This window comes from Oryctolagus cuniculus, chromosome 11 (assembly GCF_964237555.1).
Source record: "Oryctolagus cuniculus chromosome 11, mOryCun1.1, whole genome shotgun sequence".
NCBI lineage: Eukaryota > Metazoa > Chordata > Mammalia > Lagomorpha > Leporidae > Oryctolagus > Oryctolagus cuniculus.
In genome coordinates, this window is record NC_091442.1 from 28743584 (window position 1) to 28758822 (window position 15239).

The 15239-nt window shown below is 44.8% G+C and overlaps 1 protein-coding gene across 5 annotated transcripts in view; it reads right to left on the minus strand.

Moving 5' to 3' along the window:
- DNAAF9 (dynein axonemal assembly factor 9) overlaps window positions 1–15239 on the minus strand; it is a 128664-nt gene that overhangs the window by 96629 nt on the left and 16796 nt on the right. For all 5 annotated transcript variants that reach the window (XM_051845225.2, XM_070052018.1, XM_051845223.2 and 2 more), the window contains 5 exons: window positions 13274–13353; window positions 10531–10650; window positions 6504–6628; window positions 4957–5053; window positions 4083–4189 (listed from right to left, as the gene is read on the minus strand). In XM_051845225.2, coding sequence (XP_051701185.2) covers window positions 4083–4189; window positions 4957–5053; window positions 6504–6628; window positions 10531–10650; window positions 13274–13353 — 529 coding nt within the window. The remainder of the gene's footprint in view (window positions 1–4082; window positions 4190–4956; window positions 5054–6503; window positions 6629–10530; window positions 10651–13273; window positions 13354–15239) is intronic.

A 15239-nucleotide genomic window follows, 5' to 3' on the forward strand; every position in this document is an offset into this window, starting at 1 on the left:
CATTCTTGATCCTAGTTTTTCTGTACACACACACACACAAATATTTAAAACCTATAACTTGACTATTTGAGCTACGGCAACAATTATTGTTTAAAATATAAAACCATGTAAATATTATTCACCACAGGCTAATTATATACTACTTTTCTATTTGCTGTCTTATTTTTTGTTTTCTTAGAATTACCAGCAGTTTTTTTTTACTTGCATGATTAAAAAAAAAATCCTAAATGTTTTTCTACCTGCTCCACCTCATTTGCTAATATGCTTACTCTAGGGTTTTCAACAGTGACACTACTGATATTTTGGGCCTAAGAGTTATTTCTTGTGCGGGGCTGCCATGGGCACTGCAAGGCACTTGGCTGCATCCTTGGACCTTATCAGTATAATTCCTCTCCCCAGCAAAGGCTAATCAAAAATATTTCCAAACACTGTCAAATGTTGGGGGTAGGGGAGGGCAGATTGAGAACGACTGGTTTAAACATACCAGCTAATCTATCAGTTCCACTCATGTTTCATTCTGTAGCTGTCTGTCATGCAAACTTGCTGCATAGCTACAATGATCACTTTGAGACTTGTCTTAGCTATCATTCTGGAACTCTCAGATGATGGATACCTTTCAAAGGTTTTGCGGGTAGGCAACTGAGTTCCTTATGAATGTGACTTTATGATTTGACGAGGATCTTATGATCCTCCTAAGGCAGGAGCTGGAGCTGGTCTCAGTGGGTCGCAGCAACCATGCGGCTACCACTGTGCTGCTTCCCAGGAAGACTCTAGCTGCAGCTGAGGGGTTAGAAACACAGTCTCGCCAGCACCGCGGCTCAATAGGCTAATCCTCCACCTAGCGGCGCCAGCACACCGGGTTCTAGTCCCGGTCAGGGCACCGGATTCTTTCCCGGTTGCCACTCTTCCAGGCCAGCTCTCTGCTGTGGCCCGGGAAGGCAGTGGAGGATGGCCCAAGTGCTTGGGCCCTGCACCCCATGGGAGACCAGGAGAAGCACCTGGCTCCTGCATTCGGATCAGCGCGGTGCGCGGCCGCAGCACGCCAGCCGTGGCAGCCATTGGAGGGTGAACCAACGGCAAAAGGAAGACCTTTCTCTCTCTCTCTCTCTCACTATACACTCTGTCAAAAAAAAAAAAAAAAAAAAAAGAAAGAAAGAAACAGTCTCTAAAGCCAGACCATGTGGACCTGGCTCCAGTCCTGCCACTCACAAGCTCTGGAACTTCAGATAATACCATTCAACCATTCAGTAAAACAGGAATGTAAAATAGCACCTACTGGGGCCAGCATTGTGGTCTAGCAGGTAAAGCCACTACCTGCAATGCTGGCATACCGTGTGGGCACTGGTTCAAGTCCCAGCTGCTCCACTTCTGATTCGGCTCCCTGCTAATGTGTCTGGGAATGTAGCAGAGCATGGCCCAGGTGCTTGGGACCCCACACCCACATGGGAAACCCAGATGAATTTCTTGGCTCCTGGCTTTGTCCTGGCCTGGTCCAGGCTGTTCTGTCTGTCTCTTCCCCTCTCTCTGTAACTTTGCCTTTCAAATAAATAACATAAATAATTAAAAAAAAAAAAAAAGTACCTACCTCAAACAACCCTCTGTTTTAGAGTTAAATCTGTCAAATCATAGAAAGTGCTTAGAACAGAGTTTGGCATATAGTAGGCACTCTTCAAATGCCTAGTTCATACAATCACAATTATAAATGGACAAGTGTTGGGGCCAGCGCTGTGGTACAGTGGGTTAACACCCTGGCCTAAAGCACCAGCATCCCATATGGGTGCCGGTTCGAGACATGGTTGCTCCACTTCCTGTCCAGCTCTCTGCTATGGCCCGGGAAAGCAGCAGAAGATGGCCCAAGTGTTTGAGCCCCTGCACCCACGTGGGAGACTGGGAAGAAGCTCCTGGCTCCTGGCTTCGGATCGGCACAGCTCCAGCCATTGTGGCCATCTGGGGAGTGAACCATAGGATGGAAGACATCTCTCTCTCTCTGCTTCTCCTCTCTCTGTGTAACTCTGACTTTCAAATAAATAAATAAATCTTTAAAATAAATAAATAAATGGACAAGTGTTTAGCTAGCTATTAAGATGCTGGTTAAGACTACCTGGAGGGATTACCCAGTTCTGGCTCCTGACTCTAGCTTCCTGCCAATGCAGACCCTGGGAAGCAGGGCGACAGCCCAAGTGCTGGGTTCCTGCCACCCACCTGGGAGACTCGGATTGAGTTTCCAGCTTTCAGCTTCAACTTCTCAGCCATGGTATATGAGGACTGAACCAAATGGATGGAAGCTAGCTCCATCTGTCTCTGTGTCTTTCAGAGATTTTAAATTTTAAAAATTTAAAATAGTTGATAAAAATTTAAAACATTAACATCTTTTTGTTTTTAAAGACTTATTTTATTTGAAAGACAAGAGTTAGAGAGAGAGGTAGATCCAGAGAGAGAGAGAGGTCTTCCATCCGCTGGTTCATTCGCCAAATGGCCACAATGGCCAGAGCTAAGCTGATCCGAAGCCAGAAGCCACGAGCTTCTTCCAGGTCTCCCACATGGGTACAGGGGCCCAAGGACTTGGGCCATCTTCTACTGCTTTCCCAGGCCATAGCAGAGAGCTGGATCAGAAGAGGAGCAGCTGGGACTTGAACCAGTGCCCATATGGGATGCGTGCACTGCAGACTGGGGCTTTAACCTGCTGTGCCACAGCACTGGCCCCAACATTAGTATCTTTGTAAAAATGCCAAGCTTCCTGTCTACCTCGTAGCCTGCCTCTTTTTCAAGCCCCTTTTCTGAATTACAAGAGTGTCACATCTGATCAGGGATACCTCCCACAGCTTTGTCGATGTTATGCTACTCATAATCAACGTGAGAATACTGCGGTTTTGGAGAAGAGTGGAGCCCAGGTGGGACGGTGCTCTTTAGCCATGCAACCCAGGCTGCTCTACACTAGCGGGTGTGATGCAGTTCAGCCAGGCAAGCCTGCTCATTTCCTAGGGACACTAGTGCTTCGCAGAAGGAAGGGTGAGAATCAGCCTTGTGCCTTGCTTCTGGATGTCCCACTTACTAACAGAAAGTCCCCATTACCAGCATGGCAATGCTCCCCTTCCCTGGTTTCCTGTGCTGGGAACACGTCACTTCTGTGAAGAGCCTAGAGGCACACAGATGCCTGTGGTGGTACTGCTGAACTATCAGGCCATCCTCCCTAATCTGTACTCTGGACGGACCCCTTTCATTTATTAGTCAACTCCTAGATGCAAGGAATGTACTTGCAAAAGACATTATTCTTGGGGTAGGGGTTTGGGGTTTGGCTGGCAGTTAAGATGCTGGTTAAGACAACTGCATACCACGTCGGAGTACCTGGGCTCCATCCTGGCTCTGTTTCTGATTCTAGTTTCCTGCCAATGCAGACTCTTGAGAAGCAACACTTGATGGCTTAAGTGGTCGGGTCCCTGTCACCTATGTGGAAGACTTGGATTGAATTCCCAGCTCCCGGCTTTGGCCTGGCCCAGCCTTAGTCACTATGAGCATTTAGGGAGTAAATCAGTATAGATTCAATATAGATGGGAGCTCTGTTTGTCGCTGCCTCTCAAAAAAAAAAAAAAAAAAAAAAAAAACTGGCACTTACCACAAAAGCTAACCTCTTCATTCTTCTAGTGTATAGTATTTATATAAAATTCTGTACTCTTTCATTTCTCAATTATAGGATCATATGAGGTATGCACAACAGAAGCTCTGTTCTTGTACCCAAGGACCTACTAGTTCAGGGGCCAGGGGTGAGTGGGAGGGTGGCGAGGCACAGCAATGACAAATCTCTAATCACAGAATGATAAAAGCTGTAAGAGTAAGAATTTAGCCCAGAGTGCAACAGGACCAGAAAGGAAGGACAGCTGACTCAGAGTAGAGAAAGGAGAGAGAAGGATTGACAGGAACAGGAGAACAAGATGCAGGGGGCTAGCCTTAAACGGACGCTAAGTCTTCCAGGTTGCTCCAGGAAAAACTTCCAGTTATCACAGTAATACACACCACTCTGTGCATCCTTCATTAGAATAGTGTAGTCTCACACAGTAATGAGGCATACTGCTTTTCATACCTACCTCGTATTTCATGGTAAAAAATCCATCCCCTCCAATGCCCTCAAGTGCAAAGGCCTGTACAATTGGCCATTTCTCCACCACAAACATATCAAATATCTGCAAGTGACCTACAGGAATGAAATACAACAACACATATCAGATATCACTTGGGATATAACAGTCTCAGGCTGATCTAAAGCGGTCAAATAGGCATCATTTCTCACAAGCATACCAGGAAAATTCAAACCATAAAGTAGTTACATAAGTTCAAATTTCTCTCTATTTTCACATTTATTTTCCTAAGTGACTAAATAAAAAATAAGTAAGTAGCCTATTACATCTGACTTGCATCATTCAGTGGGTATAATTATTAACAGACCCAAATCTGGCTTCTTTTTTAAGAAACATACCCATCAGCTTTCTCAAGAGAAAACTACCAAATTGTTCTTTTCTTGTGTCATTAGGTTTTATGTGGAAGGATTGTTTTTGCTACAATATACACATGTTAAACTTTTTAATTTTTTCCTTTATTTTACCTTCATTTTTGAACCTCACTGTCAGCATTACTTTTTAAATATCTATCCAAATTACTATTTATCAAGAACTTCATCTATATTTTATGCACAATAAGTGATACAGTCTAGACGTCAACAGTGCTAACTCCCCTACCAGTTATTCTACCTGACCACTGGTAGCCAACTGTGTTATTGCAGAAACTTCACAGTTACAAATACAAACTTGGGTGGCAAAGTCCCCCCTGCTTTATCTTTGCTTTTAGTAAAAATGGATCAAGGGGTTTCCCTGTTCAATGCCTCCAAAGAAAGCAGAAATAGACATGTTTGATCTACACAGTATCTAAGCAAGGTTTGCAAATGGCTTGCTGTCAGATACTCACCTTGGGAACTGTAAGGAATGCCGATTCTACTACAGTCTCTAACCATGTCCACGAAGCTGGCAATTTTAAATTCTTCTGCAGCTTCCTCATCTTCATACTAATGAGAGAAATGAAAAGAAAAACAGGTTTTGGTGAGACATCACACAAAGTCTCTTATTTTCTCAATTCTTTTTTTTTTTTTAAGATGTTAGTTATTTATTTATGAGGTAGAATTAGACAAAGAGAAAGATCTTCCATCCAATGGTTCACTCCCCAAATGGCCACAACGGTAGAAGCTGGGCTGATCTGGAGCCAGGAGCCAGGAGCCAGGAGCCAGGAGCCAGGAGCCAGGAGCCAGGAGCCAGGAGCTTCTTCTGGGTCTCCCACACAGGTGCAGGGGCCCAAGCATTTGGGTTATCTTATACTGCTTTTCCACAGCATAAGCAGAGAGCTGGATTGGAAGAGGAGTAGCTGGGGGTCCAGTGCTGTGGTGCAACCAGTTAAAGCCCCAGCCTGCAGCACCGGCATCCCAAATGGGTGCCGGTTCAAGTCCCAGCTGCTCCTCTTCCAATCCAGCTTCCTGCTAATGGGCCTGGGAACCAGCAGATGATGGCTCAAATCCTTGGGACCCTGCACCCACATGGGAGACCCAAAAGAAGCTCCTGGTTCCTGGCTTTGGATCAGCTCAGCTCTGGCCATTGCAGCCATCTGGGGAGTGAACCAGAGGATAGAAGACCTCTCTCTCTTTCTCTCTGTTCCTTTTCTGTAACTCTTATATATATTTAAATATATATTAAATAGGAGCAGCCGGGACACGAACCGACACCCATATGGGATGCTGATGCTGCAAGCAGAGGCTTAGCCTACTAAGCCACAGCATAGGCCCTTTTTTCTGCATTTTGTCAGTTATCCCAAATGGCATTTATAGAGGAGTGTTCTTAAAGGGTGTTTCAAAGTCAATCTATATTTGCTAATCAGAAATACTCACACTGTCATCCCTGAGCCAGTTCTAATATTTAGCCAAGGATATTTGCCAAAATTAATTTGCACCTTTGTAGCAAAGAGCCTTGTTTTTTTTTTTTTTTTTAAGATTTATTTTTATTTATTTGAAAGGCAGAGGCAGAGAGAGAGAGAGAGAGAGAGAGAGGGAGAGGGAGAGGGAGAGGGAGAGGGAGAGGGAGAGGGAGAGGGAGAGGGAGAGGGAGAGGGAGAGGGAGAGGGAGAGGGAGAGGGAGAGGGAGAGGGAGAGAGATCTTCCATCCACTGGTTCACTCCCCAGATGGCTGCAACAGCCGGAGCTGTGCCAATCTGAAGCCAGGAGTCAGAAACTTCTTCCAGGTCTCCCACGTAAGGGCAGGGGCCCAAGGACTTGGGCCTTCTTCTACTGCTTTCCCAGGCCAAAGTAGAGAGCTGGATCAGAAGTGGAGCAGCCGAGACTCGAACTGGTGCCCACATGGGATGCGGGCACTGCAGGCAGCAGTCTTACCCACTACACCACAGTGCCAGCCCTCCACATCTACACTTTCCTTAGAGCATCTCTACGTGCCTATTCCACCTTTTCTCCTCACCTCATTTTCAGTCATGCAGTGGAAGTGCAGATTTCTCCAATGCGCCACAAGCGGTACGAGATAGCGATAGTTCACAGGATTACAGTACAGATGGACGCTGTCTGATTTAATCAGTATAATCACGTCTGTAAGAAAAACAAGTCAACACAGATTGTCAGAGCTTTTCCTTTATCATTTCCTGCTCATATAATTAGTTAAACCATTAAAAATACGTCAGAGACGATGGAACAAAGCTTTAAACGGAGAACTAATGTGTTCAAAGGAATGTAGAACACTCAAGTGTTGACAGCCGGATTTCCTACTCCCCATGCAATGCTCCCACCACCATGGTCCTCTGCTTACAGCAATTTAGACACAAGATAGAGAACAGTCTTCATATACTGAAACATGGTATTCTGCAAAGTTCAACACAGTCAAATTTGTGGTTCTGAAGTTGGCTGTGTACTTCACTGCAGAGATTCATACCAAATGAAAACCCTGAAGTTGAAAGCCACTGAGGCAGGAAAACAGCACCAAATACACCTGGTGGTTTCCCACAGATACCAGCATCTAAGCTCTTGGCTCCTGATTCATCTGATTCAAGGCAACTGTGGGCCCGGACATGCCTGTCAGCTGTGGGAAGGGTTACTGTGTACACTGGTGAACTCTGTTCCCAGGAAAGACTGGGAGGAAGGAAGTACAGGCAGGGGAAAGAGCTTCTATAAATATATCAGCAGCTCCAGACTGGAGGAATAGCCATCAATGTTGGTAGGTCAAGTAAATAAAGCAACCCCAAGGGTACAAATAAATCCAGGTAAACAGAAGGCCGATGGAACGCGGCAGCAATAGTAAAGTATTTGAACACTGAGAATGAAAGCAGTCATATTTTCAGGAGAAAAGCAGAGGCTCTCTTCCCTGACTCCTCTGAGACCGGAGCCAGCCGGCCACCTTCTAACAAGATGAAGCTGGAAGTTGCTGGAGGTGAGACAGGCACAGGAAGGAGGGAAGCACTGAATGCAGCAGGTGTAAGGCAATGCCACACAGTCAAACAGTATGATGGACCACACGTTTTAAAAAACAGATTATGGCGGCTTCTGTTGCAGCCCAGCAGGTAAAGCCGCTGCCTGTGACACCTGTATCCTACATGGATGCCAGTTTGTGTCCTGGCTTCTCCATTGCCAATCCAGCTCCTTATGAATGGCCTGAGAAAAGCAGCAGAAGATGGTCCAAATACTTGGGTCCCTGCCACTCATGTGGGAGACCTGGATGAAGCTCCTAACTCCTGGCTTCAGTCTGACCCAGTGCTGGCCACTGTGGCCATCTAGGGAGTAAATCAGTGGAATGAAGATCTCTCTGTCTTTTCTTCTCTCTCTGTAACTCTGACCTTTAAATAAATAAATAAATCTTTTTAAAAAATTATAAACCCAACAAATACTGACCACAGTTGACCACCTGCTCAGTGACCTCCTGAAATAAGGTTCCATAAGGCTGGCTTTTTTTTTTTTTAATGTATGGAGTAATAAACTTTCACTTTTTTTAAAAGATTTTTTTTTTTTTTGGACAGGCAGAGTGGACAGTGAGAGAGAGAGACAGAGAGAAAGGTCTCCCCTTTGCCGTTGGTTCACCCTCCAATGGCCGCCATTATTTGAAAGGCAGAGTTAGTGAGAGGCAGAGGCAGAGAGAAAGAGAAATATCTTCCACCCACTGGTTCACCCCGCAGATGGTTGCAATGGCCAGTGCTGGACCAGGCTGAAGTCAGGAGCTTCATCTGTGTCTCCAATATTGTTGCGGGGGCCAAGGACTTGGGCCATCTTCCACCACTTACAGAGCAAGGGGCTGGATTCGAAACAGACCAGCCAGGACTTGAACCAGTGCCCATATAGGATGCCGACATTGCAAGTGGCGGCCTAACCCATTATACCACAATGCCAGGCCCTATGAAGTATTTTTTTTCTAAAATAAATCCCTTATGTTGGCTTTTTTGTCTTCTCATATAACTAGAGACTGAAACACAGAAGCATAAATCTGGTAATATCAGCTTCTAACCTCTTGGATCTTAAAATAAATTTATGAATTTGGAGGGAAATGCTCATTTTCCAAGTATCCATGGTGTCAAATAACAGGATGAAAACAAAGATAAGCAAACTATCCCTTTCAGCATTTAAACTATTCCCTTAATTTTGGTACTGTAATATCCTTAATAACCTTGGATGCAATGAAATATGTGGCCGGTATGAGCTGCCAAATTAATTCTTTCCAAACCAGTAGATGCTGTACAGTATAAGGGGAAAACATTTTAAAGCAAATCTGAAACCAAACTTGAATTGAAAAAAAAAAAAAAAATTGAAGGAGCAATTTCTCTTTCTGCAGTTCCTAATAAAAAAGAAAGCTTTTATCAATCTACTATGACAAACAAGAGTTTTTACATACACTAGAATTGGGTTTTTCAATCTCGAGTTTGGGGGGTTGTCCTGGGCATTCTGAGATCCTTAGCAGCACTGCTGGCCTCTACCCACTAGATGCCAGCAGCACCCTGTGCAGTTGCGACAATCAAAAATGTCTTCAGATACTGCCAAATGTTCTCTGGAGGACTAAACTGATCACTATACTCAAGATTATTTCACGTCACACATTTGCTTTCTTGCCTCCCCAGCTGCCTCACAAGAGCTGTCTGTTTTTTGTCCATTCCTGTGTCTCTTGACCCATCTGGCAGACAAGTCATGATGCTAAGTATGTGATATCAGAGATAGCTCCTGGGCAGCAGTCCATAGTAGCATCAACACAGGCGGAGTGTCTCCAGGCTGCGGAAAGGGGAATGTAAACAGAAAGCCTGCATTGTACTCACAGACATCGTCATGAATTAAAGTCACATCGAAAACAATTCCCAAAGACAGCAGGATAAAGAGTCTTTGTCTCTCAGCTGAAGATCCACATGAAGTGTTCCTTGTAGGAGCAGCCTGCAGGCTCACCCTCATCTCACAACTGAAAGTGCTTTCACAAGACAATAGCACATAATCCGAACCTTCAGCCCATATAGGCAGTGGGAAACGGGGTGGGCGTTTAACCCAGTGGTTGAGACGCTGGTTAGGATGCTCATGTCCACATCAGAATACCTAGGTTCAACACTCAGCCCTGGCTCTGATTAGTTTCTTGCTAATGCAGACCCTGGGAGGCAGGTGATGGCTCACGTAGTTGGGTCCTTGTCACCCACACGGGAGACATGGAATGAATTCTAGCTTCCAGGCTTTGGCCCAGCCCAGCCCAGCCCAGTCCACTGCAGGCATCTGAGGAGTGAACCAGAAGATGGGCGCTCTGTCTGCCTCACAAATTTTAAAAAAAAATGTAAAAGGAAAATTATTACCTTGCTAAAAAGAGATAAAATTGAATACCGATGTTTAGTTTTTTCCCTAAATCTGATTTGCCAATAAATATATTCTGAAAACTACTTGTTGGTAGTTTCTTATTATCTAGCTACTGAACAAGAGGAGTATATTACTTATCTATTAGCAAAGAATAAATGCTGCTTTCCATTTTTAAAAAAGATGTATTTATTTATTTATTTGAAAGGCAGAGTGACAGAGAAGGGAGGAGGGGGCAGGGAGGAGAGGGGAATGGAAGAAGGGAGTGAGGGAAGGAGAGAGAAAAAGAGAGATACCAAGATCTTCCATGCACTGGTTCACTCTCCAAATGCCTACAACAGCCAGGGCTAAAGCCAGGAGCCAAGAACCTCATCTGAGTCTCCCATAGAGGTGGCAGGAACCCATGCACTTGGGCCATCATCCACTGTCTCCCAGGCACATTAACAGAAAGCTGTGTTGGAAGCATGGAGCAGCCGCGCCTCAAACTGGCACTCTAACATGAGCTGTAGGCATCCCAAGCAGCAGCCATCCCTGTTTTCATTATTAAAAAGGCAAAAAACTTACTGTGGCTTTCGGCGAGTTTATATTTGATGATATTTTATAATTTTTTTTTAAAAAGCATGAAATAAAGATCCAAAGAAATAAGCACCTATTCCTCTCTCAACCAGAATTTATAAATATATACTTACCATCTAGAACTTCTTCAGAAAATCCCGTTATCTCAAAATCACAGATATTCTGATTGTACAAACCAAACAGAAGATAATTTGCCAGCTCTCTGCAGCCTTCATTATACCTGCTATCAATTCCTGCAAGGCAAAGAAAGTTCTGGTCAGAAAAACTCTGATGGCAAGTTAAAGGCAGCAGCTCAGATCAGTTGGTTTGTTTTTGTTTTTGTTTTTGTTTTTAGATATTATTTGTTTGAAAGACAGAGTTACAGAGAGGCAGAGGCAGAGAAAGAGATCTTCCATCCACTGGTTCACCCCCAAATGGCTACAATGGCTGAAGCTAGGCCAACCTGAAGCCAAGAGCCAGGAATTTCTTCCGGGTTTCCCATGTGGGTGCAGGGGCCCAAGGAACTGAGTCATCTCATATTGCTTTCCCAGGCCATAGCAGAGAGCTGGAATGGAAGAGGAACAGCCGGGTCTTGAACTGGTGCCCTTACGGGATGCTGGCACTGCAGGCAGCGGCTTTCCCCGCTTTGCCACAGCACCGGCCCCTCAGACCATAAACCAAACTAAGTAACTCTGTGAAAGAAACAGGCCCCAACATCAAGGACTCTTACCTGGATTCCAAGAACATTTTGCTGATACAATCAGTCTTGACTACTGAGGTTAATTTTTTAATAAATCCTCTCCATTTAAAAAATATTTGAGAGGCAGAGACACAGAGAGTGAGACAGACAGACAGACAAAGGGAGCTCCCATCTGCTGGTTCATTTCCTAAATGGTTCATTTCCCAAATGCCTGCAATAGCCAGGGCTGGGCCAGGTCAAAGCTGGGAGCTCAATCCAGGCTTGCCACGTGGGTAGCAGTGACTCAACTGCTTGAGCTATTACTTGCTGTCTCCCAGGATATGTGTCAGCTGTTAGCAGAGCCAGGACAAACTCAGGTGCCCTGACATGGGACATAACTGGTGTCTTAACTGCCAGGCCAAACACCTGTCCTGAAGTTGTTAATTTCCGAAGGGTAATTCCCAAGGAATTTATGCCAACATTCTATAAAACCAGAAAACACTGAACGAATCCTTTCATGGCTTGTTAAAGATTTTGGAATATGGAGTGGGTGTTTGGCCATGCATTTAAGATGCCAACTGGGACCCCTGTGTGTTATATTAGAGTACCTAGATTCTAGTCCTGGCTCTACTCTCAACTCCAGCTTGCTGCTGATGGCTTGAGTGGTTAGGTCCTTGCCATCAGCTTGGGGGACCTGGATTCAGTTCCCAGCTCCCAATTTTGGCCTGGCCCAGCCTCAGACATTGTGGGCATTTGGGGAGTGGACCAGCAGATGAGAATGCTCTCCTCTTCTTATCTTCCTCTCTCAGTCTCTTTCTCCATCTCTGTCTCTCAAATAATAAAAATCTTTTTTAAAAAGATCTTGAAAGAATTTTAGCTGGCCTAAGAATAGAGGTAAAAAGAACATTAACTTCTTGGGATTTCTATCAGAACAGGGGGATTAAATAAAGGCAGGTTAAGGTGGTATGAAAAAGACCCAAAGATATGACGACAACAAGTGAATTGAACCACAAACACTCGTTGTTTCACAATCATAAACTTCAGGTGCAAGGGCTACTAGCACTGTAACTGTATACTGTGGTGCAGTGGTGACTGTGCCTGCACAGGGCCCCCATGAAGCTTATGCTCTAGTGGGCTGGGTCAGAAACATATGAAAAGGAAATCAAATACTGTCTTCACTACTGCCCTTCAGTGCCTCAGCTACATACAGTACCTGGTTCCTGGGTGTCTGTGAAGTTTCAGAGCTATGGTTCTGGGCAAGAGTGAAGTATCAAGGGCAGGAGGTAAACCTGTCTGTCTGAGGATAAGAAGGGGTTAGGATAAAAGGAGCTCCAAGAATGCTCTCATCCAACTTCATTAAAATAGCAATATATGGGGCTGGTGCTGTGGTATAGTGGGTAATCTGCTGCCTGCAGTGCCAACATTCCATAAGGGCGCTGGTTCAAGTCCCAGCTGCTCCACTTCCGATCCAGCTCTCTGCTATGGCTAGGAAAGCAGTAGAAGATGGCCCAAGTCCTTGGGCCCCTGAACCCATGTAGGAAGACCCGGAGGAAGCTCCTGGCTCCTGGCTTTGGATCAGGGCAGCTCTGGCCGTTTGTGGCCATTTGGGGAGTGAACCAGCGGAAGGAAGATCTCTCTTTTTCTCTCTCTGCCTCTGCCTCTCTGTAACTCTGCCTTTCAAATAAAGAAATTAAAAGAAAAAAGAAAAAAGAAAAGCAGACATTATAAAAAATAGCAACATATTTCAGGGGAGTAAGAGTCAGGAGAAGTATACCAGCTGACTGTTTATCTCACCATATTATTAATATCTTCCTGTGACAAGAAGCCAAGTTGTTCCAATCTGTTAAAAGCACTGACCCAGGTGCTAGCACTGTGGCATAACAGGCTAAGCCTCCACAATATGGGCGCCAGTTCATGTTCTGCCTGCTCCTCTTCTGATCCAGCTCTCTGCTAGGGCCTGGAAAAGCAGTGAAAGGTGGCCCAAGTGGTTGGGCCTCTGCACCTGTGTGGGAGACCCAGAAGAAGCTCCTGACTTCAGACTAGCACAGCTCTGGCCATTGCAGCTGTCTGGTGAGTGAACCGGCAGATGGAGGACCTCTCTCTCTTTCTGTCTCCCTCTCTGTGTCTGTAACTCTCTCTCTCAAGTAAATAAAATCTTAAAAAAAAAAAAAAAGAAGAAGAAGAAGAAAAGCACTGACCTAGGATGCAGAGGATGCCATCAGGCTGAGACTTGCTGCTCTGGGTCAGGATACTCTGAACTCGGCGGAGTCGGCTGCAGCTGCAATAGGAACAGAAAACAATTCCCTGAGTTCCTGCACAGCCCAGGAGAAGAGCGGCATCTTGTGTGAGAATTCCATGATTAAGGTGTGAAGAAGAGGAATGACTTAACCAGGAGTGGACATTGCGTAGCTCTGGTATCAGTACCATGGGAATGCATTGGGAAGGCTTCCTTTCTAGTCTGTTTTCTGGAACAGACTGTTCAGAACCGGTCTGAAGACTAAGTCTGAACTTCTGACTACAAACTGATGGTCAGGAGCTCTCTGGTCCCCTGCAGGTCAGTGATGGAGAGGACTAACTCAGCAGTGGCCTCCAGGAAATTTCAATGCCATCTTATTTTTTGAGGATTTGTGAAGCAGAGTTTCTACACTGATTTGCCCTTATTATGGTCTTCATGAGTCTGACTCAAAACCAAAAGCAAACAAAAAGCAAACACAAAAACGAAGATTTGTTTGAGAGCCTAGATGAAGCCTCACAGCTATCCTCAAGAGCATCAGCAGAGGAAAACTGCGCCCATCTGTGTGCAGATCTTAGTCCTTCAGCCACGGTTCTCCTCTTGCCCCCAAGCGAAATGTGAGAAGAGGCACTCCCAGACACTGACATATCCAGGACCCCACTCTCAGAACACCTAGTCCTCTTCCTCCCCAGTATCCTCTATTTCCAGCCCCAGAGGGGATCCTACCACCACCAGTCATTCCCTAATACTCCAGATAGTAATCTCTTCCCTACATTGAGCAGAATCCCAGCCCTCCACATCGTTAACTAAGATCTTTCACAAACCAACTGTATCAACTGTTCCATCCACCACAGTCAGACTTCACGGCCACCCTAACTGAACCTGCTGCAGTACACTGCCCTACACCCAGCTACGCAACACTACATTCTCAGATTCCTTTTCCTTTTTGGATTCTTCTTAGTGTTCCCATGCCCCAACTCATTCAGGTTCAAGGTTTGGAAGCAGCAGGACAAAAATAGCAAGAAAATTAAAGAAGAAACTTCTTTCCCTGGGAAATGGTTAATGTCCGCCTTCCCTTACTTTTTCATGTTTCATAGAAGCTTGATCTCATGATCACTTCCTGCACTAGGAATATTTCATCAAGTTGGTCCCTGGCTCATTTCCCAATCCATCTAGACAGTAGGCTGAGTGACTGCCAAGGTTACTAAGAGCTCTTTGGTTTTCAAACTTAAAACCAGCCAGTGACAAAAGCATGAATAGGCCATGTGACCAAGAAACAAGTAACTCCCCCACTACTGCTGTAGAAAGCCAAGATAATACTGAAAACAGTTTCTTTTTTCACAAGCATCTTGACTAAATAAAGAGGAAGCAAACAAAATACAGACAGATACTCCTCTTCCCAGAGTAAAAATTATCCTGGTTAGTGTTTCTTATTTTGTCAAATGGGTAAAATTAAATTCAGTTATTTTTCCTTTGTACATTTTCTTGCTTCCCAAATTCAATTTTTAAAATTAATGTATTTATTTTAAAAATTTATTTGAAAAGCAGAGTGACAGAGATATCTTCCATCTGCTGGTTTACTCCCCAGTTGCCTGCAACAGCCAAGGCTGGGCCAGAACAAAGCCAGGAGTCCTGAATTCCACCCAACTCTTTCATGTACTGGAGCCTTAATCTTTGCTTCCCAGGATGCACATTAGCAGGAAGTTGGATAAGAAGTGGAGGAGCTGGGACTTGGAGAAGGGGATGCAGGCATCTCACATGGCAGTTTAACCACTGTGCTACGATGGGTTGTTTTGAACATAAGCTACCATTTGTCACCAAACCATGAAATGTGTCATAGAACTATTTACCTTTTAATTAAAGTGGGGGGAAACCCCAATAAAAGAAAACTACGATCACCTACCCATATTTCCAGATCTCAGAATTAATCA